This window comes from Bombina bombina, chromosome 2, assembly GCF_027579735.1.
Source record: "Bombina bombina isolate aBomBom1 chromosome 2, aBomBom1.pri, whole genome shotgun sequence".
Taxonomy (NCBI): domain Eukaryota; kingdom Metazoa; phylum Chordata; class Amphibia; order Anura; family Bombinatoridae; genus Bombina; species Bombina bombina.
In genome coordinates this window covers 1,230,949,411-1,230,976,894 of record NC_069500.1, presented here as the reverse complement: position 1 = coordinate 1,230,976,894, position 27,484 = coordinate 1,230,949,411, and the positions used below count along the sequence as shown (strand labels likewise).

The 27,484-nt window shown below is 39.7% G+C and overlaps 1 protein-coding gene across 1 annotated transcript in view; it reads right to left on the bottom strand.

Moving 5' to 3' along the window:
* CORIN (corin, serine peptidase) overlaps nucleotides 1-27,484 on the bottom strand; it is a 720,658-nt gene that overhangs the window by 5,398 nt on the left and 687,776 nt on the right. The window contains exons 19-21 of the mRNA XM_053703991.1: nucleotides 18,325-18,499; nucleotides 8,955-9,226; nucleotides 6,402-6,535 (exon numbers count right to left, since the gene is read on the bottom strand). Coding sequence (XP_053559966.1) covers nucleotides 6,402-6,535; nucleotides 8,955-9,226; nucleotides 18,325-18,499 — 581 coding nt within the window. The remainder of the gene's footprint in view (nucleotides 1-6,401; nucleotides 6,536-8,954; nucleotides 9,227-18,324; nucleotides 18,500-27,484) is intronic.

Sequence of the window (27,484 nt, the reverse complement as noted above, 5' to 3'; positions counted from 1 at the left end):
ATATATATATATATATATATATATATATATATATATATATATATATATAAATAAATAAATAATATATATCTCAAATTCTCAATTTTTTTTGGGGGGGGGGTGGGGAGGCCCTTCTTAGATTCTTGCACCTGGGCCCTGTGGTTTCTAAATACGCCTCTGATTAATTCTCTATACACACCATTCTTAAAGGGACAGTCTACACCAGAATTTTTATTGTTTTAAAAGATAGATAATCCCTTTATTACCCATTCCCCAGTTTTGCATAACCAACATGGTTATATTAATATAGCTTTAACCTCTGTGATTATCTTGTATCTAAGCCTCTGCAAACTGCCCCTTTTTTCAGTTCTTTTGACAGGCTTGCAGTCTAGCCAATCAGTGCCTGAACTAACACCCTCTAGTGGTGAAAAACTGTTAAAATGCAATCTGAAAAGAGGTAGGCTTCAAGGTCCAAGAAATTAGCATATGAACCTCCTAGGTTAAGCTTTCAATTAAGAATACCAAGAGAACAAATCAAAATTGGTGATAAAAGTTAATTGGAAAATTGTTTAAAATTACATGCTCTATCTGAATCATGAAAGTTTATTTTGGCCTAGACTGTCCCTTTAAAAGGGATTTAAACACTAAATACATTTCATGCACCTCCCACTACTTATGGGTGCCGCTATTTTGGAGCCTAGGTTTCATCGTAAGAATTTGAAGGAGAGTTCATGCACATGTACAAACACAATGTAATGCATTGAAAGTCAGATTTCAACATAGCTGCACTCATGACTAGAGGGAGGCAGACAATAACATCTAGACTAAACTTATAAAAGTATTTAGTGTTTAATGTCCCTATAATCAGTTAACATCAATACCTTACACTGTGCAATAATCAACAATCTTGCAGTGCTGTATTAATGCAACCTGCTGGTTAATACATTCATTAGCTACTGTAGGTGCCACAAGAGCCAAGCCTATACCTCCCAATATTTCATGAAGCCTTAGAAAGATTATTTGCTTTTGACTTTGCTACTGATTTACTTAAATGTTGTCCTGTGCAAATAATCATAATGTTTAACATATATATTCACCTTCCTTAACTTGTGTAAAGAAGTTAAAACTCATGCCTTGGGTCTCTCATGGTTTAGGAAAACAAAAACACATACATTGAGATAAATATGTTCCTATTACATGAGAGGATTTTCCTTTTAAAAACTGTCTCTCTGAAAGCATGGTCAGAAGATATGGAAGCATTAATCCTCTTGCACTCCTCTTGCCGTCCCCCCACATCGCCAACACTAACTTAACCTATTAACCTCTAAACAGCCGTGCCCCTACATCACCAACACTAAATAAAGCTATTAACCTCTAAACCGCCGCCCCCCCCACATCGCCAACACAAAATAAACCTATATTAACCCCTAAACCACCATCCCCTCACATCCACAACACTAAAGAAAACTTTTAACCCCTAAACCGCTGTCCAACCACATTGCCAACACTAAATAAAGCTATTAACCTCTAAACCGCCATTCCCCCCACATCGCCAAAACTAAATAAAAACATATTAACCTCTAAACCGCCGTTCCCCCCACATCGCCAAAACTAAATAAAAACATATTAACCTCTAAACCGCCGTCCCCCCACATCGCCAACACTAAATAAACCTATTAACCTCTAAACTGCTGTCCCCCCAAATCGCCAACACTAACTAAACCTATTAACCTCTAAACTGCCACCCCCCCACATCGCCAACACTAAATAAACCTATTAACCTCTAAACTGCTGTCCCCCCAAATCGCCAACACTAACTAAACCTATTAACCTCTAAACAGCCGTGCACCCACATTGCCAACACTAAATGAAGCTATTAACCTCTAAACTGCTGTCCCAACACACATCGCCAACACTAACTAAACCTATTAACCTCTAAACTGCCATCCCTCCACATCGCCAACACTAAATAAAGCTATTAACCTTTAAACTGCCGTCCCCCCACATCGCCAACACGAAATAAACCTATATTAACCCCTAAACCTCCGTCCCTTCACATCCCCAACACTAAATAAAGTTATTAACCCCTAAACTGCTGTCCCCCCACATTGCCAACACTAAATAAAACTATTAACCACTAAACTGCCACCCCCCACATCGCCAACACTAAATAAAGCTATTAACCTTTAAACTGCCGTCCCCCCACATCGCCAACACAAAATAAACCTATATTAACCCCTAAACCGCCGTCCCTTCACATCCCCAACACTAAATAAAGTTATTAACCCCTAAACTGCTGTCCCCCCACATTGCCAACACTAAATAAAGCTATTAACCACTAAACCGGCGCCCCCCCACATCGCCAACACAAAATAAAAAACTATTAACCTATAAACTGCCATCCTCCCACATCGCCAACACTAAATAAACGTATTAACCTCTAAACCGCCGTCCCCCCCACATTGCAACTACCTAAATTAAACTATTGACGCCTAAACCGCCGTCCCCACACATCGCAACTACCTAAATAAACTATTAACCCCTAAACCGCCATCCCTCTACATCACAACTACCTAAATTAAATTATTAACACCTAAACCGCCGTCCCCCCACATCGCAACTACCTAAATTAAACTATTTAACTTTAACATAATTAAAAAACACCTAAATTAAAGTTACAATTACTAACTACCTAGCAAAAATAAATACAAACTTACCTGTGAAATAAAAATAAAACCTAAGCTAAATTAAAAAAAAAACTAACATTACTTGTTTAAAAAAAAAATACAAAAAATAAAAAACCTAACATTACTAAAAATAATAAAACCTAACATTACAAAAAAATAAAAAGACAATTACAAAAAATAATAAACACTAAAATCACAAAAAATAAAAAAACTACCAGTACAAAAAATAATAAATGCAATAACCCAAAATAATAAAAATGATTCCTATCCTAATACCCCTGTTTAAAAAAATAAATAAAACCCTAATCTATAATAAACTACAAATAGCCCTTAAAAGGGCCTTTTGTAGGGCATTGCCCTAAAGTTAACAGCTCTTTTGCCAATAAATTAAACCAAATACCCCCTAACATTACAACCCCCCCAAAATAAAAAAAAACTAACTATAAAAAAAACCTAATCTACCCATTGCCCTGAAAAGGGCCTTTGTATGGGCATTGCTCTTAAAAGGACATTCAGCCCATTTACAACCCATTAAAAATAAAAAAAGACCTAATCTAAAAGAAAAAGAAAACACCCCCAAAAAAAACGTACCATTAACCCCAAAATCAGTACTCACCATTGCTGAAGTCCAGCGAAACATCTTCATCCAGGCGGCTCCATCTTCATCCATCCGGGTCCGGCATCTTCTATCTTCATGACGGAGACGGAGTGGTTGGTGGATGAGTGGAGGCGGAGGTCCATCAGTCCAACAAGGAGGTCCTCTTCATGCGATCGTCCACTGCACACTGAAGATTGAATGCAAGGTACCCCTTTTTATTGTGTACCTTTGCATTCCTATTGGCTGAAAAATTCAAATCAGCCAATAGGATGAGAGCTGCTCAAATCCTATTGGCTGATTTGAACAGTTTTATTTGGTGTTGGCGATGTGGGGGGATGGCGGTTTAGATGTTAATAGCTTTATTTAGTCTTGGCGATGTGGGTGGGAGACGGTTTAGGGGTTAATAGGATTATTTAGTGTTGGCTATGTGGGGGATGGCGGTTTAGAGGTTAATAGGTTTATTTAGTGTTGGTGATGTGGGGGTGGCGGTTTAGAGGTTAATAGGTTTATTTAGTGTTGGTGATGTGGGGGTGGGGGGTGGCTGGCGGTTTAGATTAGGATAATGAATATGAAGAATGGATCTGAAAATTCGTTTATTAATTTTCGGGATTTTTCGGGATTTTAGTTATGGTGCTGATTCAGAAATTCGGATTCATCCGAATCTCTGAATGAGCGAACATTTGGCAGAAACTAATTGCACATGTCTACTAATTATTGGGATTTTCAGTCTTACACATTTCCTTAGTTATTTTACTATAGAATCTGTGTTGTGTTTTTTTGGATTAGAATCTAGAAAAGAGTATCTATTTCTGAATAGTTGATGATGAATTGTGGTCAGTTATTATCTAGACATTTCTAATTATTAGACATGTGCACAGCGTAAAAAATTGTTTTGTTTTCATTAGTTAAATAAATAATTTTGTTTCTGCAAATTAGTTATGTTAAGTTAAATCATTTTTCAGGTCCATTCGTTATTTCGGATCAATTCATTATTCATATTCATTATTCTATTCTAAACTTTAGAATAGTATAATGAATATGAATAAAGAATGGATCAGAAATAACAAATTAATCCGAAAAACTATTTAACTTAACATAAGGAATATGCTGAAACAAAATGAATTAAACCACCATCCCCCCACATCGGCAAAACTATAATAAACTACAAATAGTCCTTAAAAGGGCCTTTTGTATGGCATTGCCCTAAAGTTAACAGTTCTTTTGCTAATAAATTAAACCAAATACCCGCTAACATTACAACCCCCCAAAATAAAAAAAACTAAATAAAAAAAACTAATCTACCCATTGCCCTGAAAAGGGCCTTTGTATGGGCTTTGCCCTTAAAAGGACATTCAGCTCTTTTACAACCCATTAAAAATAAAAAAAGACCTAATCTAAAAAATAAAAGAAACACCCCCCCCCCAAAAAAAAAACTAACACTAGCCCCAAAATCAGTACTCACCATTGCTGAAGTCCGGTGAAAGATCTTCATCCCAGTGGCAAAACATCTTCATCCAGGCGGCTCCATCTTCATCTATCCGGGTCTGGCATCTTCTATCTTCATGGCGGAGACGGAGTGATCGGTGGATGAGTGGAGGCGGAGGGCCATCAGTCCAACACAGAGGTCCTCTTCAGCCAATAGGATGAGAGCTGCTCAAATCCTATTGTCTTATTTGAACAGTTTTATTTAGCGTTGGCGATGTCGGGGGACAGCGATTTAGAGGTTAATAGGTTTAGTTAGTGTTGGTGATGTGGGGAGACAGCGGTTTAGAGGTTAATAGGTTTATTTCGTTTTGGCGATGTGGGGGAGAGTGGCTGTTTAGAGGTTAATAGGTTTATTTAGTGTTGGCGATGTGTGGGGGGGTGGCGGTTTATATTAGAATGATGAATATGAAGAATTGATCCGAAAATTCGGAAAATGATTTATTCATTTTCGGGATTTTTCAGGATTTTAGTTATGGTGCTGATTCAGAAATTCAGATTCATCCGAATCTCTGAATCAGCAAAAATTCGGCCCAAACGAATTACACATGTCTACTAATTATTGGGATTTTCAGTCTAACATATTTCCTTAGTTATTTTACTATAGAATCTCCATTGTTTTTTTGTTGTTGGTTGTAACATATTACCTGTCATAGGTATGACAAGAAAATATTTTTAAATTAATATCAATATGTTTCTGCATGAACAACAATGTAAAGCTGAATGAATAACACTGACATCATTGATTCCATGTTTTATTATTCCTCAAGGGCCTACTCTTATACACTGCATTAATGTATCTTCAATGTTCCATGTTCACAGAGCAGGAGCAGAAGAAGTGACTTAGTATTGAAAACATGGTGTCTTGGCAAGAATATTTTTGCATTAAGTTTACATTGTTTTATTGTTCCAGTTAATCTAGAAAACTGATTAAGTGATACCAGTTCAGTTAGCATGTTAATGACTTTGTGCCATAGTATCTAACCATATCATTATAAAATATTCAGTAGCCTTTTTAAATTCTTAAATGATAGCAAGGTCCAGAGTTCCATGCTTTTGTAATTACGAGCAGCTTTTTGAAACACATTAAGCTAGGGATAAATGTTAAATAAACCTATAAAATGCTTTTTCTCCCAATGAGATTACCTGTCAATATTTAAAGGGACAGTATACACCAATTTTCATATAACTGGATGTAATAGACAATACTATAAAGAATAATATGCACAGATACTGATAAAAAAATCCAGAATAAAACCGTTTAAAAACTTACTTAGAAGCTCCCAGTTCAGCATTGTTGATGAGGTTAGGCTGGGGCACCCACTGAAAGGGGTTGGGAAAACAAGAAGAGCAGACAATCCCCCTCCCCCCATATGAAAATACAGATAACATAAACAGCAGCCAGCAGGAGTCTCTCTAAGCGCGTGTATACTTCTGGCACTGTGGGGCTTAGTTAGGAGTCTGGAAATCAGCACGATGTTCTTAAAAAATAAGCAAAACTATACATTGTTACAAAAATGGGCTATATAAATTGATAATCAACAAAACATTTATGCAAAGAAAAATCTAGTGTACAATGTCCCTTTAAGCATCTCCAGTTACTGCCTCAAGAATGATACAAACTAATAAAACCCTAGGTTAGCAGAGCATCTTACCATGCATGAATCTATGGTTCCAGATTCATATCCTGCACATAGCATCCTAGATGTTATAGTTTTTATGTCAAAATACGTCTGGCAACGCTCCAAGGAAATAATCCGCACTTCCCCTTCTTGCAACTTAAACGGCACTGAAAGAAACCATAACATGCAAGCTTAGAAAAATCATATGAATTACTGTTACATGTATTTTAGGGAAATAACCATATTATTTTTTCTATGTAGGCATTTTTTATATTTTGTGTCAGGGTATCTGTAAATGTCAGTGGATAGTACATATCTAAATAATAAGATATGTATCTGTATGCAATCGATAAAATATCAGGGTTGAGCATGCTTAATACCATTTGCTGGGTGGATTCTGTTGGTTGCAGGTCTGAGGTTCAGACATGAGAGACCTTGCTGATTGCATCAGGATTCAGCTGGAACTTTTCCTCCCCTCCCCACTCAAGATGCTAAATTATACAATTATTCAATCACAAACAGCCCTTTGAAGATTTCTCACCATTTCTTTCTGATCTGAGAGAAGCATATGCCAACAGACATGTGATAATTTAACACCATGGGTCACTGGATTTCTTTTGAAGCCTAATTAGATGCAAAGGTTGATTATACCTGCTGAGCTTTGAATACACAAAGCTCAGACATACGTGTAGATGAAAATTTAGCCAAGAAACACGTATTGTATCTCAAATTGTATTGTACTGCATTGTATTGTAGCTCAAATTCAGTTTAAAATACAACTTGTATTTAAATTTAAAGTATAATTGATTCTCAGACTGTAATAATATCTATATATGGATATGGGAAATGCAATTCAGATTTGTAATAGATTAAATTACAATTGTAATAATCCCATTTTTGAAATATATAACATGTTTTTGTTTTGTTTTTCTCTCTTCCAGATGGGGCTAATAGATGCTGATACAGGATTGCCTGCAAGGGGTGACCTAAGTCATATCATATGGTGTATAGGAAGTCTATATAAATATTTTCTATTTTAACATAGAATTGATAATACTGGTGTTTGATCTCAAATTGTACATTTTCAAATGAATTAAATGGGATATATATGCTGATCACATAGTTTATAAATATCATCAGATTACATAAATATACATATTACATGATATAGTTTACTGTTAGCAATGTTAAAAATTAAACTGTTTGTCTTTGCTGCCCCCAATAGCCTAAATCCAGTATTACAGCCAAAAGGCATTTGGCTGTTGAAAATTAAATTTCCCAGTAGCCAATCAGAGAAAAGTGCATACCCAAATCTATTGAATGATTAAGAAATGAGGAGGAGTCTTGTCTAAGACAAAAACTCCTTGCACAGAGAGAGAAGGATCTTGGTGGAAATATTTTGGTTGGTAATTGTTGCAATCCTGCTTGCTGCCATTTTGCTTATAAGAGAGACCAGTGTGCGAACACAGTTTTCTGTAAGACATATACGTTGGGAAACTCTTTGTGGATAAGAGACTATCAAGATTAATTCTCTTACAAATGTGCATAATTCCTCTAAGACATATGACAATAGACATATTTGGATATTAACTGAATTATTAAACTGGTGATCTGGTAAAGTATAAGAAATTGTCAAGTATATAATTTGATATTTTAAAGCAAATACATTAATTATTGCTATAATCAAACTAAAAAAAAATCTTTTTTAAAATAGATTTTAAAAAGAGCACTTTGTATTTTAGCTTGCATTCATAATCCTGTGTAGTCTTAACTAGTTACTATTGTTAAATAATTTATTTCCTAAACAAAGGTACTTTGTATTGCATATTTCTAAGTCAGGCCCATTATTGTAAGTAAATCTTTCTGGTGTGCATTAAGTTAAACTATATTATATTTTAGAACTTCCTTAATTGTAGATAATCAAGAATTTATTTCAGCTTAGATAAATTGGCATATAAACTGACTGTTTACAGTAAGAATATATATAACTACTGGTGTTTTAATTAGAGTTGTATAAAATCATTTGTGGGCCAAATAGCTTAAGTATATTTGTATGGAAGTTAGTGACCCATACTGTGATATTGCATTGTGATATTTAAATGCAACTCTGATCTGGGAGATTATTGTGAATAAGGTAAATTTATGAACTTTGTATAGCATATTATAACAGTTTAAACATGTATAGTTTGATTCATATCTGGTTTTCTATAAATATAATTCAATGTGTCTATAAATTTTAACTAATATAAAGAATTTAGGAATTTACATTAATTTTATTGTTTTGTATATGCATTTTATTGGGAGTTTGTTTTAAAGAATAATTATTAAATATATTAGATTATAACCTGGCCATATACTGACATTTGGATAAACAAAGTAATTTCAATATAATGTAATCATTTAGATTTTTGCTACAACAATTTGCTGTGAAATAAACAAGTAAATAATAACTTGACATTTGTTTGACTTTATATCCATTGTCTAAGGTGTACTTTACCATTACAATTAACTCACTAAACAGATATTTTAGTTCATATGTCGGTGTCACTTTCATGAACAGTTTTACATCATTTGAATTGTACTTACTTTTGTTACCCATGTGCCCCCAGCCTGTAATGTAACAATATGTATCGGGCTCAGCTACTTGGTCTTTCATAGGGAGGCAAACAGGTCTTACGTAGCTTGTTTCAATAATATCTTCATTCAGTTGCACAATGCTAATATCATAATCCACCACTGCTCTATTGTAGCGTGGGTGCAGGATTATTGTCTTCACTAGACGTGTCTGCATGAAATCAGATGGGTGATCCAAGTTGTTGATACCAAATACAACCTTCCACACGGCAGCATTTTCTCTCCTAAGAAAAGGACATAAATATAAAGATATGAAGTCAATTTATAAATAAAATAATTTTCAAAACCTTGAATATAAAGTGAAATATGTTGAAAAAATACTTGGAAAAGTTAAAGGGACATAAAAGATATGAAAAACATAAATTATGCTTACCTGATAATTTCATTTCCATCTGTGGGAGGAGAGTCCACTGCTTCATTCATTACTTGTGGGAATTAGGAACCTGGCCACCAGGAGGAGGCAAAGGCACCCCAGCCAAAGGCTTAAATACTTCCCCCACTCCCCTCATCCCCCAGTCATTCTGCCAAGGGAACAAGGAACAGTAGGAGAAATATCAGGGTATAAATGGTGCCAGAAGATTATTAATAAATTTAGGTCCGCCCACCGGAGAAACGGGCGGGTGCAGTGGACTCTCCTCCCATAGATGGAAACTAAATTATCAGGTAAGCATAATTTATGTTTTCCATCTTAATGGGAGAAGAGTCCACTGCTTCATTAATTACTTGTGGGAACAAATACCCAAGCTTTATAGGACACTGAATGAAAAAAATGGGAGGGTAAAAGGAGGCAGACTCTATACTGAGGGCACAAGAGCCTGCAGAACCTTTCTCCCAAAAGCTGCTTCTGCCAAAGCAAAAACATCAAATTTATAACATTTTGCAAAAGTATGTAAGGAAGACCAAGTGGCCGCCTTACAAATCTGATCTATAGAAGCCTTGTTCTTAAAGGCCCAAGAAGGGGCCACAGCTCTAGTTGAATGAGCCGTAATCCTCAGAGGAGGCTTGTGTCCCGCTGTCTCACTGTGACGAAAGGCAAAAAATGACTGGGGGATGAGGGGAGTAGGGGAGGTATATTGGGGGAGGTATTTAAGCCTTTGGCTGGGGTGTCTTTTCCTCCTCCTGGTGGCCAGGTTCTTAATTCCCACAAGTAATGAATGAAGCAGTGGGCTCTCCTCCCATTAAGATGGAAAACAAACAAAAAAAACAGAATTTATGCTTACCTGATAAATTACTTTCTCCAACGGTGTGTCCGGTCCACGGCGTCATCCTTACTTGTGGGATATTCTCTTCCCCAACAGGAAATGCCAAAGAGCCCAGCAAAGCTGGTCATATGATCCCTCCTAGGCTCCGCCTACCCCAGTCATTCGACCGACGTACAGGAGGAAATATGCATAGGAGAAACCATATGATACCGTGGTGACTGTAGTTAGAGAAAATAATTCATCAGACCTGATTAAAAAAACCAGGGCGGGCCGTGGACCGGACACACCGTTGGAGAAAGTAATTTATCAGGTAAGCATAAATTCTGTTTTCTCCAACATAGGTGTGTCCGGTCCACGGCGTCATCCTTACTTGTGGGAACCAATACCAAAGCTTTAGGACACGGATGAAGGGAGGGAGCAAATCAGGTCACCTAAATGGAAGGCACCACGGCTTGCAAAACCTTTCTCCCAAAAATAGCCTCTGAAGAAGCAAAAGTATCAAATTTGTAAAATTTGGAAAAAGTGTGCAGTGAAGACCAAGTCGCTGCCTTACATATCTGGTCAACAGAAGCCTCGTTCTTGAAGGCCCATGTGGAAGCCACAGCCCTAGTGGAGTGAGCTGTGATTTTTTCAGGAGGCTGCCGTCCGGCAGTCTCATAAGCCAAACGGATAATGCTTTTAAGCCAAAAAGAAAGAGAGGTAGAAGTTGCTTTTTGACCTCTCCTTTTACCAGAATAAACAAAAAACAAAGAAGAAGTTTGTCTGAAATCTTTAGTGGCCTCTAAATAGAACTTTAGAGCACGGACTACGTCCAAATTGTGTAACAAACGTTCCTTCTTTGAAACTGGATTCGGGCACAAAGAAGGTACAACTATCTCCTGGTTAATATTCTTGTTGGAAACAACTTTCGGAAGAAAACCAGGCTTAGTACGCAAAACCACCTTATCTGCATGGAACACCAGATAGGGCGGAGAACACTGCAGAGCAGATAACTCAGAAACTCTTCTAGCAGAAGAAATTGCAACCAAAAACAAAACTTTCCAAGATAATAACTTAATATCTACGGAATGTAAGGGTTCAAACGGAACCCCTTGAAGAACTGAAAGAACTAGATTAAGACTCCAGGGAGGAGTCAAAGGTCTGTAAACAGGCTTGATTCTAACCAGAGCCTGAACAAACGCTTGAACGTCTGGCACAGCTGCCAGCCTTTTGTGAAGTAAAACAGATAACGCAGAAATCTGTCCCTTCAGGGAACTTGCAGATAATCCCTTCTCCAAACCCTCTTGTAGAAAGGATAAAATCCTAGGAATTTTTATCTTGTTCCATGGGAATCCTTTAGATTCACACCAACAGATATATTTTTTCCATATCTTATGGTAAATTTTTCTAGTTACAGGCTTTCTAGCCTGAATCAGAGTATCTATTACAGAATCTGAAAACCCACGCTTTGATAAAATCAAGCGTTCAATCTCCAAGCAGTCAGTTGGAGAGAAACCAGATTCGGATGTTCGAATGGACCTTGAACAAGAAGGTCCTGACTCAAAGGTAGCTTCCATGGTGGAGCCGATGACATATTCACCAGGTCTGCAGACCAAGTCCTGCGTGGCCACGCAGGAGCTATCAAGATCACCGAAGCCCTCTCCTGGTTGATCCTGGCTACCAGCCTGGAAATGAGAGGAAACGGTGGGAAAACATAAGCTAGGTTGAAGGTCCAAGGTGCTACTAGTGCATCTACTAGAGTCGCCTTGGGATCCCTGGATCTGGACTCGTAACAAGGAACCTTGATGTTCTGACGAGACGCCATCAGATCCATGTCTGGAATGCCCCATAATTGAGTTATTTGGGCAAAGATTTCCGGGTGGAGTTCCCACTCCCCCGGATGGAATGTCTGACGACTCAGAAAATCCGCTTCCCAATTTTCCACTCCTGGGTTGTGGATTGCAGACAAGTGGCAGGAGTGATCCTCCGCCCATTGAATTATCTTGGTCACTTCCTCCATCGCCAGGGAACTCCTTGTTCCCCCCTGATGGTTGATATATGCAACTGTCGTCATGTTGTCTGATTGAAACCTTATGAATTTGGCCTTTGCTAGATGAGGCCAAGCTTTGAGAGCATTGAATATCGCTCTCAGTTCCAGAATGTTTATCGGGAGAAGAGATTCTTCCCGAGACCATAGACCCTGAGCTTTCAGGGGTTCCCAGACCGCGCCCCAGCCCACCAGACTGGCGTCGGTCGTGACAATGACCCACTCTGGTCTGCGGAAGCTCATTCCCTGTGACAGGTTGTCCAGGATTAGCCACCAACGGAGTGAATCTCTGGTCCTTTGATCTACTTGAATCGTCGGAGACGAGTCTGTATAATCCCCATTCCACTGTCTGAGCATGCACAGTTGTAATGGTCTTAGATGAATTCGTGCAAAAGGAACTATGTCCATTGCTGCAACCATCAATCCTATTACTTCCATGCACTGTGCTATGGAAGGACGAAGAACAGAATGAAGAACTTGACAAGAGCTTAGAAGTTTTGATTTTCTGACCTCTGTCAGAAAAATCCTCATTTCTAAGGAGTCTATTATTGTTCCCAAGAAGGGAACTCTTGTTGACGGGGAAAGAGAACTTTTTTCTATGTTCACTTTCCATCCGTGAGATCTGAGAAAGGCTAGGACGATGTCCGTATGAGCCTTTGCTTTTGACAGAGACGACGCTTGAATCAGGATGTCGTCCAAGTACGGTACTACTGCAATGCCCCTTGGTCTTAGAACCGCTAGAAGGGACCCTAGTACCTTTGTGAAAATTCTCGGAGCAGTGGCTAATCCGAATGGAAGTGCCACAAACTGGTAATGCTTGTCCAGAAAAGCGAACCTTAGGAACTGATGATGTTCCTTGTGGATAGGAATATGGAGGTACGCATCCTTTAAATCCATCGTGGTCATAAATTGACCTTCCTGGATGGTAGGAAGGATCGTTCGAATGGTTTCCATTTTGAACGATGGAACCCTGAGAAATTTGTTTAGGATCTTGAGATCTAGAATTGGTCTGAATGTTCCCTCTTTTTTGGGAACTATGAACAGGTTGGAGTAAAACCCCATCCCTTGTTCTCTTATTGGAACTGGATGAATTACTCCCATCTTTAACAGGTCTTCTACACAATGTAAGAATGCCTGTCTTTTTATTTGGTTTGAAGATAATTGAGACCTGTGGAACCTTCCCCTTGGGGGTAGTTCCTTGAATTCCAGGAGATAACCTTGAGAAACTATTTCTAGTGCCCAAGGATCCTGAACATCTCTTGCCCAGGCCTGAGCAAAGAGAGAAAGTCTGCCCCCCACCAGATCCGGTCCCGGATCGGGGGCCATCCGTTCATGCTGTTTTGGTAGCAGTGGCAGGCTTCTTGGCCTGCTTACCCTTGTTCCAGCCTTGCATCGGTCTCCAGGCTGGTTTGGGTTGAGAAGTATTACCCTCTTGCTTAGAGGATGTAGAAGTAGAGGCTGGTCCGTTTCTGCGAAAGGGACGAAAATTAGGCTTATTTCTAGCCTTAAAAGACCTATCCTGAGGAAGGGCGTGGCCCTTTCCTCCGGTGATGTCTGAAATAATCTCTTTCAAATCAGGACCAAACAGTGTTTTGCCCTTGAAAGGGATGTTAAGCAATTTTGTCTTGGAAGACACATCCGCTGACCAAGACTTTAGCCAGAGCGCTCTGCGCGCCACGATAGCAAACCCTGAATTTTTCGCCGCTAATCTCGCTAATTGCAAAGCGGCATCTAGAATAAAAGAGTTAGCCAATTTAAGTGCATGAACTCTGTCCATAACCTCCTCATACGAAGATTCTTTATTGAGCGACTTTTCTAGTTCTTCGAACCAGAAACACGCTGCCGTAGTGACAGGAACAATGCATGAAATTGGTTGAAGAAGGTAACCTTGCTGAACAAACATTCTTTTAAGCAAACCCTCTAATTTTTTATCCATAGGATCTTTAAAAGCACAACTATCTTCTATGGGAATAGTAGTGCGTTTGTTTAGAGTAGAGACCGCCCCCTCGACCTTAGGGACTGTCTGCCATAAGTCCTTTCTGGGGTCGACTATAGGAAATAATTTCTTAAATATAGGGGGAGGAACAAAAGGTATGCCGGGCCTTTCCCATTCCTTGTTTACTATGTCCGCCACCCGCTTGGGTATAGGAAAAACATCGGGGGGCACCGGAACCTCTAGGAACTTGTCCATCTTACATAATTTCTCTGGAATGACCAAATTGTCACAATCATCCAGAGTAGATAATACCTCCTTAAGCAGTGCGCGGAGATGTTCTAATTTAAATTTAAATGTTACAACATCAGGTTCAGCTTGTTGAGAAATTTTTCCTGAATCTGAAATTTCTCCCTCAGACAAAACCTCCCTCCTGGCCCCTTCAGATTGGTGAGAGGGTATGTCAGAAACGTTATCATCAGCGTCCTCTTGCTCTTCAGTGTTTAAAACAGAGCAATCGCGCTTTCTTTGATAAGTAGGCATTTTAGATAAAATATTTGCAATAGAATTATCCATAACAGCCGTTAATTGTTGCATAGTAATAAGTATTGGCGCACTAGATGTACTAGGGGCCTCTTGTGTGGGCAAAACTGGTGTAGACACAGAAGGGGGTGATGCAGTACCATGCTTACTCCCCTCATCTGAAGAATCATCTTGGGCACTATTATTATCTGTTGCATCATTGTCCCTACTTTGTTTGGACACCATATCACAATTATCACATATATTTAAATGGGGAGACACATTGGCTTTCATACATATAGAACATCGTTTATCTGATGGTTCAGACATGTTAAACAGGCTTAAACTTGTCAACAAAGCACAAAAAACGTTTTAAAATAAAACCGTTACTGTCACTTTAAATTTTAAACAGAATACACTTTATTACTGAATATGCGAAAAAGTATGAAGCAATTGTTCAAAATTCACCAAAATTTCACCACAGTGTCTTAAAGCCTTAAAAGTATTGCACACCAAATTTGAAAGCTTTAACCCCTATACAGTCCCAGGAATCTGCTTTGCTGAGACCCAACCAAGCCCAGAGGGGAATACGATACCAAATGACGCCTTCTATAAGCTTTTTCAGTGGATCTTAGCTCCTCACACATGCATCTGCATGCCTTGCCTTCCAAAAACAACTGCGCATTAGTGGCGCGAAAATGAGGCTCTGCCTATGACTAGAGAAGGCCCCCATCTGAAAAAGGTGTCCATACAGTGCCTGCCGTTTTTTTAACAACAATCCCCAAGATTATAATAACTATAAAGAGCTATAATCTGTCAAATATGCTTAGCAAAGTAATCGTTTTAGCCCAGAAAAATGTCTACCAGTTTTTTAAGCCCTTATAAAGCCTTTATTCTTTTACTTAATCTAAGAAAATGGCTTACCGGTCCCCATAGGGAAAATGACAGCCTTCCAGCATTACCAAGTCGTGTTAGAAATGTGGCCAGTCATACCTCAGGCAGAAAAGTCTGCCAACTGCTTCCCCCAACTGAAGTTACTTCATCTCAACAGTCCTGTGTGGAAACAGCAATCGTGTTACGGTTACCCTTAGTCTCGCTGAGAGATGGACCGCTAAATGTTACGGTTACCCTTAGTCTCACTGAGAGATGGACCGCTTAGTAGCCTGGATTCCTATTGCTGAAGAGGGGAGAAACTGCTTTCCATAGTATTCTATATGAGTCTCGCAAATGTAGAATAATCCCCCTTAGCTGTAGTACAGCTAGGATACCCTTCTGCCCACAAAAACGAGTCAACGCTGCGATTGAGGGACAACCAAGAACTGAGGACTGGGATGCCCAGCCTGCTTTTTTATTTAGGTTACATGCACACAGGGCACTCCCAGGGGGGGAAGCATAAAATCCCCCATCACACATTTAGACAAAGCCCTTGGACAGGCCACCGCAGATAACAAGTACACACAAGAAAACAATTGAGTCCTTCTTATCACCTAGCAGTGAATGCTTATCACAAACTTAATTACAGTACACAATATGCTAGGAAACCTGCCTCAGAAAATAGTTTTCTCAAAACTGAACAGAGTTAACCCTTTATGAAATGATACTTGTTACAGTTTTCTTGGAGCCCTTCTTAGGCGCTGGCTTGGCTGGTTCAGGCATTGCTGCTGGGAAATAAGTTTCTTCACAACAAAATAACTAATGCTTCTGTAACAAATCGATTTTAGTAACGTTTGCTAAAATCATCTTCCTCTTACAAACAGAAATCTTCTTCTCTTTTCTGTTTCAGAGTAAATAGTACATACCAGCACTATTTTAAAATAACAAACACTTGATTGAAGAATAAAAACTACATTTAAACACCAAAAAACTCTTAGCCATCTCCGTGGAGATGTTGCCTGTGCAACGGCAAAGAGAATGACTGGGGTAGGCGGAGCCTAGGAGGGATCATATGACCAGCTTTGCTGGGCTCTTTGCCATTTCCTGTTGGGGAAGAGAATATCCCACAAGTAAGGATGATGCCGTGGACCGGACACAACTATGTTGGAGAAACACACATTTTATATGCTAAATGCAGCAGTTACCACTCTAAAAGGGATATGTTACCCAAAAGCCGAATCACTTTTTTTCTTCTTTTCGTATTTATCTCTATAGTCTGTACTTATAACTTTTATGTATGTTCTTGCTCATTTCTGTGAATGTAATATGAAACATTAATAAAAACAATATAAAACACATATATGTATGTAAATGTAATCAGATCTGTATTTGTGTCCTAGTGTAATTTAAGGGTAGCTCAAAAAGCCCTGCATAGTATGTTTTTGGGTTATGGAGGCAAATACTTATTTTTGGGAAAGTGTAGGCAGGATTTTGGGAGTGAGTTGGCCCTTATTCCCAGGTATAGATTTGGAACAAGGCACCTGAAGACCCTGTGCTGTTAACATCATGCCTGTATTATCCTAGTTGTCACATCTCAGCATGTAGTCTTGCCTGTGGCAAGCCAGTGACAGATATTTAGCACTTCCTTGTGGTAAATTGACCATCACAGGTGGGTTTAGTTAATGCTGTGTGTTGCAAACTGGTGACAGTGGTTGGGATTAATTTAACCCATCTGTGACAGGTTCTGTCACTGAAACAACAGAAAAGACAGCAGTCCAACGTGACTGCACAACACTGGTTACAGTGGGAGGTGCTGAGATCTCACAAAAAAAGCCTTGATGGTCTGGATCAGGGCTTTGTGATCAAACAAACAGCAAGCTGTTTGCTGTCAATTTCCAGTGGCAATCAGCAGATTATCTGGTTCAATCCAGGAGCTTCTTATATTGAGACCTAAAATGGCCACTGCCCAGACCCAGACCCCCCCATATATTACCTTTTTAGTGGACAGTAACAATCCTCATACAGGCATAGAAACAAAAAGTGTGTTTATTATCTAAGTACAGGAACACCCACAATACAACACCTACAATATAAAACAGACAAAAAAAATGTTAAATGCCCTTGTGGAGTGTTATGTGATTCTTCACTTAAAGGGACAATGTATTGTAAAACTGGTTTCCCTTAATGTGTTTCTAATTTTTGTATATGAAATATCTGTTTCTGTTAATAGAAACCACAACCCAATGAAACGGGCTCAGCTTGTGGAGCGAGCACACCTCGTTAGCTTACCTCTCTATTTTTACACAAAATCATTGTTATCTCAATATATACAATTGAGAGCAATGGAAATGACCATTTTTTGTATTTCTCTGTCAAACCCCCCACTGGGAGTATGATTTTTTTGTTTTTTTTAAACCTTCTTGTTTACATTGTTTTATATAACCGTTACTTAAGTATTTACATTTTTAATATAGGTGGGGTGCAACAGGCAAAAGCAGCTATTACAATGACAAAATCAAAGTAAATGAACTATCTGTAAACAATGTCATACTCTCCAGTAGGTAAAATGGATCACTGGGAACACATTAAAGGAGAGAAAAAAAATCCCAGTACACTTTACCTTTAACTGCTAAAGTCACATTAGCAAAAAAGAAAAAAAAGGAAAATTTTAAAAGAAAAAACATTTAATTGCAAGCAAACAAATCGACCATTTCAAATCAAGTTAGGAACATTTGTAACAACAGAAGCAATAGTACATCTGCTTACCCCTCAAAGCAGTGTGCTACTGTCAGCACCCATTTTTTTCCAATAAGAACACATCCGCAGATATGTCCGCTTGGGTCACTCTGCAAAGAGCACTGCCATGGCCAACGTCCTGGGCGACTGGTCCTCCCACCAAGTATTCTTTTGCTCATGCGGGCTGCGGGACGTCGTCCACAATCTAAGAGAAATTACAATGACATGCTTAAGTTTGCAGTGAAGGGGTTATCGATCTGAAAAACCATACTAAATGTATATACTTAAAAAGGTTAGCGTATGTTGTAACTGCCAATGTATATTCAACATTTCAGCCAACTTAATTGCTCCAATAAACGTGATTATTTTGTCATCAAGTGAAGAAAATGTGTTAACAGTTCAACACCAGATTTTTTTTCCATGAAAGCCCACTTATCATCACAGTTATATATAAAAGCATTTTCTTAAATTATTCAGCGTTAAGCACTAATGGTAGTCTTTTACATAGAAACATAGAATTTGATGGTAGATAAGAACTAAAAAGGCCCATCAAGTCTACCCATATTACATGTCACTTTTTCCTTAGGTTAGCCTTATGCATGGCCCAGGCATTTTTGAATTCCTTTACAGTCGCTGTGTTTACCACCTCAATTGGAAGTTTTTTCCATGGATTCACCACCCTTTCTGTAAAAAACATAATTTATGCTTACCTGATAAATTCCTTTCTCCTGTAGTGTAGTCAGGCCACGGGTCATCATTACTTATGGGATATTAACTCCTCCCCAACAGGAAGTGCAAGAGGATCACCCAAGCAGAGCTGCTATATAGCTCCTCCCCTCTACGTCACACCCAGTCATTCGACCGAGAACCAAACGAGAAAGGAGAAACTATAGGGTGCAGTGGTGACTGGAGTATAATTTAAAAATTTAGACCTGACATAAAAAACAGGGCGGGCCGTGGACTGACTACACTACAGGAGAAAGGAATTTATCAGGTAAGCATAAATTATGTTTTCTCCTGTTAAGTGTAGTCAGTCCACGGGTCATCATTACTTATGGGATACCAATACCAAAGCTAAGTACACGGATGACGGGAGGGACAGGCAGGATCTCTATACGGAAGGAACCACTGCCTGAAGAACCTTTCTCCCAAAAACAGCCTCCGAAGAAGCAAAAGTGTCAAATTTGTAAAATTTGGAAAAAGTATGAAGAGAAGACCAAGTTGCAGCCTTGCAGATCTGTTCAACAGAGGCCTCGTTCTTAAAGGCCCAAGTGGAAGCCACAGCTCTAGTAGAATGAGCTGTAATCCTTTCAGGAGGTTGCTGTCCAGCAGTCTCATAGGCTAAGCGTATTATGCTACGAAGCCAAAAAGATAGAGAGGTAGCGGATGCTTTTTGACCTCTCCTCTGTCCAGAATAAACGACAAACAGGGAAGAAGTTTGGCGAAAATCTTTAGTTGCCTGTAAATAAAATTTCAGGGCACGGACTACATCTAGATTGTGCAGAAGTCATTCCTTCTTTGAAGAAGGGTTAGGACACAATGATGGAACAACAATCTCTTGATTGATATTCTTGTTAGTGACTACCTTAGGTAAGAACCCAGGTTTAGTACGCAGAACTACCTTATCTGAATGAAAAATCAGATAAGGAGAATCACAATGTAAGGCTGATAACTCAGAGACTCTACGAGCCGAGGAAATAGCCATTAAAAACAGAACTTTCCAAGATAATAGCTTGATATCAATGGAATGAAGGGGTTCAAACGGAACACCCTGTAAAACGTTAAGAACTAAGTTTAAGCTCCACGGTCGAGCTACAGTCTTAAACACAGGCTTAATTCTAGCCAAAGCCTGACAAAAAGCCTGAACGTCTGGAACTTCTGACAGACGTTTGTGTAAAAGTATGGACAGAGCTGAGATCTGTCCCTTTAAAGAACTTGCAGATAAACCCTTTTCTAAACCTTCTTGTAGAAAAGACAATATCCTAGGAATCCTAACCTTACTCCATGAGTAACTCTTGGATTCGCACCAGTGTAAGTATTTACGCCATATCTTATGGTAAATTTTCCTGGTAACAGGTTTCCTAGCCTGTATTAAGGTATCAATTACTGGCTCTGAAAATCCACGCTTTGATAAAATTAAGCGTTCAATTTCCATGCAGTCAGCTTCAGAGAAATTAGATTTTGATGTTTGAAAGGACCCTGAATTAGAAGGTCCTATCTCAGAGGCAGAGACCAAGGTGGACAGGATGACATGTCCACTAGATCTGCATACCAGGTCCTGCGTGGCCACGCAGGCGCTATTAGAATCACCGATACTTTCTCCTGTTTGATCCTGGCAATCAAACGAGGAAGCATCGGGAAGGGTGGAAACACATAAGCCATCCTGAAGGTCCAAGGTGCTGTCAAGGCATCTATCAGGACCGCTCCCGGGTCCCTGGACCTGGACCCGTAACGAGGAAGCTTGGCGTTCTGGCGAGACGCCATGAGATCCATATCTGGTTTGCCCCAACGTCGAAGTATTTGGGCAAAGACCTCCGGATGAAGTTCCCACTCCCCCGGATGAAAAGTCTGGCGACTTAGGAAATCCGCCTCCCAGTTCTCCACTCCTGGGATGTGGATCGCTGACAGGTGGCAAGAGTGAGACTCTGCCCAGCGAATTATCTTTGATACTTCCATCATCGCTAAGGAACTCCTTGTCCCTCCCTGATGGTTGATGTAAGCCACAGTCGTGATGTTGTCCGACTGAAACCTGATGAACCTCAGAGTTGCTAACTGAGGCCAAGCCAGAAGGGCATTGAGAACTGCTCTCAATTCCAGAATGTTTATTGGAAGGAGACTCTCCTCTTGAGTCCATGATCCCTGAGCCTTCAGGGAATTCCAGACAGCGCCCCAACCTAGTAGGCTGGCGTCTGTAGTTACAATTGTCCAGTCTGGCCTGCTGAAGGGCATCCCCCTGGACAGATGTGGCCGAGAAAGCCACCATAGAAGAGAATCTCTGGTCTCTTGATCCAGATTCAGCGTAGGGGACAAATCTGAGTAATCCCCATTCCACTGACTTAGCATGCACAATTGCAGCGGTCTGAGGTGCAGGCGCGCAAAAGGAACTATGTCCATTGCCGCTACCATTAAGCCGATTACCTCCATGCATTGAGCCACTGACGGGTGTTGAATGGAATGAAGGGCACGGCAAGCATTTAGAAGCTTTGTTAACCTGTCCTCTGTCAGGTAAATTTTCATTTCTACAGAATCTATAAGAGTCCCCAAGAAGGGAACTCTTGTGAGTGGTAAGAGAGAACTCTTCTCCTCGTTCACTTTCCACCCATGCGACCTTAAAAATGCCAGTACTAACTCTGTATGAGACTTGGCAGTTTGGAAGCTTGACGCTTGTATCAGAATGTCGTCTAGGTACGGAGCTACCGAAATTCCTCGCAGTCTTAGTACCGCCAGAAGAGAGCCCAGAACCTTTGTAAAGATTCTTGGAGCCGTAGCCAACCCGAAGGGAAGAGCTACAAACTGGTAATGCCTGTCTAGGAAGGCAAACCTTAGATACCGGTAATGTTCTCTGTGAATCGGTATGTGAAGGTAAGCATCCTTTAAATCCACTGTGGTCATGTACTGACCTCTTTGGATCATGGGTAAGATTGTCCGAATAGTTTCCATTTTGAACGATGGAACTCTTAGGAATTTGTTTAGGATCTTTAAATCCAATATTGGTCTGAAGGTTCCCTCTTTTTTGGGAACCACAAACAGATTTGAGTAAAACCCTTGTCCGTGTTCCGACCGCGGAACTGGGTGGATCACTCCCATTAGTAAAAGGTCTTGTACACAGCGTAGAAACGCCTCTTTCTTTATCTGGTTTGTTGACAACCTTGAAAGGTGAAATCTCCCTTGTGGAGGAGAAGCTTTGAAGTCCAGAAGATATCCCTGAGATATGATCTCCAACGCCCAGGGATCCTGGACATCTCTTGCCCAAGCCTGGGCGAAGAGAGAGAGTCTGCCCCCCACTAGATCCGTTTCCGGATCGGGGGCCCTCACTTCATGCTGTCTTAGGGGCAGCAGCAGGTTTTCTGGCCTGCTTGCCCTTGTTCCAGGCCTGGTTAGGTTTCCAGCCTTGTCTGTAGCGAGCAACAGCTCCTTCCTGTTTTGGAGCAGAGGAAGTTGATGCTGCTCCTGCCTTGAAGTTACGAAAGGCACGAAAATTAGACTGTCTAGCCCTGGGTTTGGCTCTGTCTTGAGGCAGGGCATGGCCTTTACCTCCCGTAATATCAGCGATAATTTCTTTCAAACCGGGCCCGAATAAAGTCTGCCCCTTGAAAGGTATGTTAAGTAATTTCGATTTAGAAGTTACATCAGCTGACCAGGATTTTAGCCACAGCGCTCTGCGTGCCTGAATGGCGAATCCGGAATTCTTAGCCGTAAGTTTAGTTAAATGTACTACGGCATCAGAAATAAATGAATTAGCTAGCTTAAGGGTTTTAAGCTTGTGTGAAATCTCATCTAATGTCGCTGAGTCAAGGGTCTCTTCCAGAGACTCAAACCAAAATGCTGCCGCAGCTGTGACAGGCGCAATGCATGCAAGGGGTTGTAATATAAAACCTTGTTGAACAAACATTTTCTTAAGGTAACCCTCTAACTTTTTATCCATTGGATCTGAAAAGGCACAGCTATCCTCCACCGGGATAGTGGTACGCTTAGCTAAAGTAGAAACTGCTCCCTCCACCTTAGGGACCGTTTGCCATAAGTCCCGTGTGGTGGCGTCTATTGGAAACATTTTTCTGAATATAGGAGGGGATGAGAAAGGCACACCGGGTCTATCCCACTCCTTAGTAATAATTTCAGTAAGTCTCTTAGGTATAGGAAAAACGTCAGTACTCGTCGGTACCGCAAAATATTTATCCAACCTACACATTTTCTCTGGGATTGCAACTGTGTTACAATCATTCAGAGCCGCTAACACCTCCCCCAGTAATACACGGAGGTTTTCCAGCTTAAACTTAAAATTTGAAATGTCTGAATCCAGTTTATTTGGATCAGATCCGTCACCCGCAGAATGAAGCTCTCCGTCCTCATGCTCTGCAAATTGTGACGCAGTATCAGACATGGCCCTAGCATTATCAGTATACTCTGTTCTCATCCCAGAGTGATCTCGTTTACCTCTAAGTTCTGGCAATTTAGACAAAACTTCAGTCATAACATTAGCCATGTCTTGTAGAGTGATTTGTAATGGCCGCCCTGATGTACTTGGCGTTACAATATCACGCACCTCCTGAGCGGGAGATGCAGGTACTGACACGTGAGGCAAGTTAGTCGGCATAACTTCCCCCTCGTTGTCTGGTGAATGTTGCTTAACATGTACAGGTTGACTTTTATTTAAAGTAGCATCAATGCAATTAGTACATAAATTTCTATTGGGCTCCACCTTGGCTTTTGAACATATTGCACAAAGAGATTCCTCTGTGTCAGACATGTTTAAACAAACTAGCAATTAGACTAGCAAGCTTGGAAATACTTTTCAACTAAATTTACAAGCAATATGTAAAAACGTTACTGTGCCTTTAAGAAGCACACAAAAACTGTCACAGTTGAATAACAATGAACCGGATTAGTTATAGAAACCAAATTTAGCAAAGGATTGCACTCATTAGCAATGGATGATTAACCCTTAATATCAGAAAAAAACGGATAACAATTGAAAATATAAGCGTTTTTATCACAGTCAAAGCACAGTCTCACAGATCTGCTGTGAGTGATTACCTCCCTCAAAACTAGTTTTGAAGACCCCTGAGCTCTGTGGAGACGTCCTGGATCATGCAGGGAGAAAAAGGCAGACTGTGACTGAATTTCTGATGCGTAGTAAAAGCGCCAAAATAGGCCCCTCCCACTCACACTACAACAGTGAGGGAAGCTCAGTAAACTGTTTTAATTTAAAACAAACGACAGCCATGTGGAAAATAAAGCCCAAAACAATTTTTCACCAAGTACCTCAGATAATTAAACGATTTAACATGCCAGTAAACGTTTAAAATCTAATATATGAAATGTCATTAAAAAGCCTGCTGCTAGTCGCTCACACTGCAAGTTAGGCTAAAAGTTATATGCATACAGTATTTTCCCAGTGAAGTGCCATTCCCCAGAAATACTTAAGTGTAAACATATATACATATCAGCCTGATACCAGTTGCTACTACTGCATTTAAGGCTGTACTTACATTATATCGGTATTAGCAGTATTTTCTCAGTCAATTCCATTCCTTAGAAAATAATATACTGCAACATACCTCTTTGCAGGTGAACCTGCCCGCTGTCCCCTGATCTGAAGTTACCTTACTCCTCAGAATGGCCGAGAACAGCAAACGGATCTTAGTTACGTCCGCTAAGATCATACACAAAAACTCAGGTAGATTCTTCTTCAAATTCTGCCTGAGAAGGAAACAACACACTCCGGTGCCGTTTAAAATAACAAACTTTTGATTGAAGATATAAAAAACTAAGTTTAATCACCACAGTCCTCTCACACATCCTATCTATTAGTTGGGTGCAAGAGAATGACTGGGTGTGACGTAGAGGGGAGGAGCTATATAGCAGCTCTGCTTGGGTGATCCTCTTGCACTTCCTGTTGGGGAGGAGTTAATATCCCATAAGTAATGATGACCCGTGGACTGACTACACTTAACAGGAGAAAAATGCGTCCTCACATTTCTCCTGAATCTGCTACCCTCTAACTTAAGATTGTGACCCCTTGTTTTGGCATTTGATTTTCAGCTTCCACTTTATTAGGTTCTTTCATATATTTGAAAGTTTCTATCATGTCACCTCTTTCCCTTCTCTCCTCTAAACTATACATATTTCCGTCATAGAGTCTTTCTTTGTACGTTTTATAGTTTAGACCGTGTACCACTTTAGTAGCCCTTCTTTGGACAATTTCTAGTTTATTTATATCTTTCTGAAGATACTGTATGGTCTCCAGAACTGTACACTGTATTCCAGATGTGGCCTAATTAATGATCTGTAAAGTGACATAAGAACCTTGCTATTACTGCTACTAATAACTCTCTGAATGTAACCAAGTATTTGACTGGCCTTACTGGCCATCACCAAGTCCCGTTCCTCTTTAGTTACAGTCAGTACCATTGAGACTATAATTGGCCTTTGGGTTTTTGCATCCTATATGTATTTTGCTCTTGGTAATATTAAACTTCAGATCCCATTTATTTGCCCAGTTCTCTAGTTTTTTAATATCACTGTTCATTTGATCAACCTCTACTGGAACATAACTCTGTTACAAATTCTTGTAGCATCTACTCTAAGGCAATACATATTGTGATTAAGTTTGTTGTGTGGGACAGTGTCAAATGCTTTGCAAATGTCTAAATATGCAGAGCCGAACCTAGCCATTGCAGGGCCTAAAGCAGGATAGCAAAACTGGGCCCCTTGTCTACCCGCCCCCACAGTTTTTAAAATTAAAAAAACGGGAGAAAGACAATCTAATGTGACAGTATAAACCAATTTTAATATAACTGCATGTTATATACACTACTATTAAGCAGAATATGCACAGATACTGATATGAAAATCCAATATAAAGCATTTTGAAACCTTACTAAGAAGCTCCCAGTTTAGCACTGTTGATGAGGTTAGGCTGGGTCACCCTATTAAAGGGGCTGGGAAAGCAGAAACAGTCAGACCCCCCCCCCCCTCCTGCATATGAAAAGACCCATTACACAACCAGGAGTCTGTAGACATCAGTATACATCTAAAACATTGGGGCTTGATTGGGAGAATGAAAATCAGCACAATGTTATTTAAAAATAGGCAAAACTATACATTTTTACAAAAAATCTCCCAGATTAGATATATAAATTGATCATCTACAAAACATGTATGCAAAGAAAAATCTAGTGTACAATGTCCCTTTAAGGTAATGCACAACGTTATTTAAAAAAAAAATACAAATACACAAATGTGGAGCACTATAAGAATCTATATATTGCACTATACCATTTGTACTATTGGAACACCAATATTTCTGTATATAATGAAGAATGATGCCGACAATTAGGGATAGTTGAGTTGAACTGGCCTTATTTGTATGTGTTTTTCTTATGATGATAACAAAGACATTACAGTGACCCAAACCTCAAGTTGCATCCCTAATAGACAGTCATACATACCATGTTAGAGAGGCCATGATAACTTTTTGATCAAAAAGATGCAAAGATACAAATAAAGCTTATACAATTACAAGCATATAGAATAAACTTCTAAGCATTTTAATATTTAGGTTACATGACAAACTTCAGTTCGATAATACATTTTAATGGAACCTTAATTAGCACAAGGGACTACTCTTGGAGAATAAAATAGATAGATAAAGATAATGGTTTGAAGACTACCTGACAGTCAAAATGTAGGAGCAGGAGACCATAAATCTATGAGCAAGGTATTTTTGCAAATTTTAAAGTTGTATTATATATAAGAAACCAAAATGCATTATCAATACAGGAACAAGCCATCAGCGCAAAAACCTATAAATACTGGACTAATTATTTAGAGTGTTCCTGCTGATATACAATTGTTTAAGATACAGATAGAGGAAAAAGTGAATTTACCTCAAATTATGCACCATCCTAATGAAGCATCATATTGTATGCAAGCAAACTGTGCAAAATCTATTTCTTTTTTATGCACAGCTTGATAAAAAATACATTTTGCAGAATTTCAAGAATTCTGTTCATACATCACTCAGCATAATGCAAGAATTTATAATAAATTAGCATTTATCTTATTATTACTACTAGCTAGGTCACACACAGCCAACTCTTTACCCTCTCAGCTCTCCTCTTGCTCACAAAGCCCTCTTCTAACCTTCTGAACCCCCCTCACAACCAAGCAGCTTGTGTTAGCTACCTTCCACAATCCCATTCTCACCCTCACAGCCCCACTTCACACACAGCCCCCTCCTGACACTCTCAGCCCTTCGCTCCCTCCCACACAGCCCCCCTCTCCATCACACTCAGCCTTCTTCTCCTTCACACACAACCCCCCTCTCCCTCACACACAGCCCCCTTCTCACTCTCTCAGACCCCCTCTCCCTCACACACAGCCTCCTCCTCACTATCAGCCCCCTCCTGACTCTCTCAGACCCCCTCTCTCCCTCGAATCACACAGGCCCCTCCTGACTCTCTCAGAC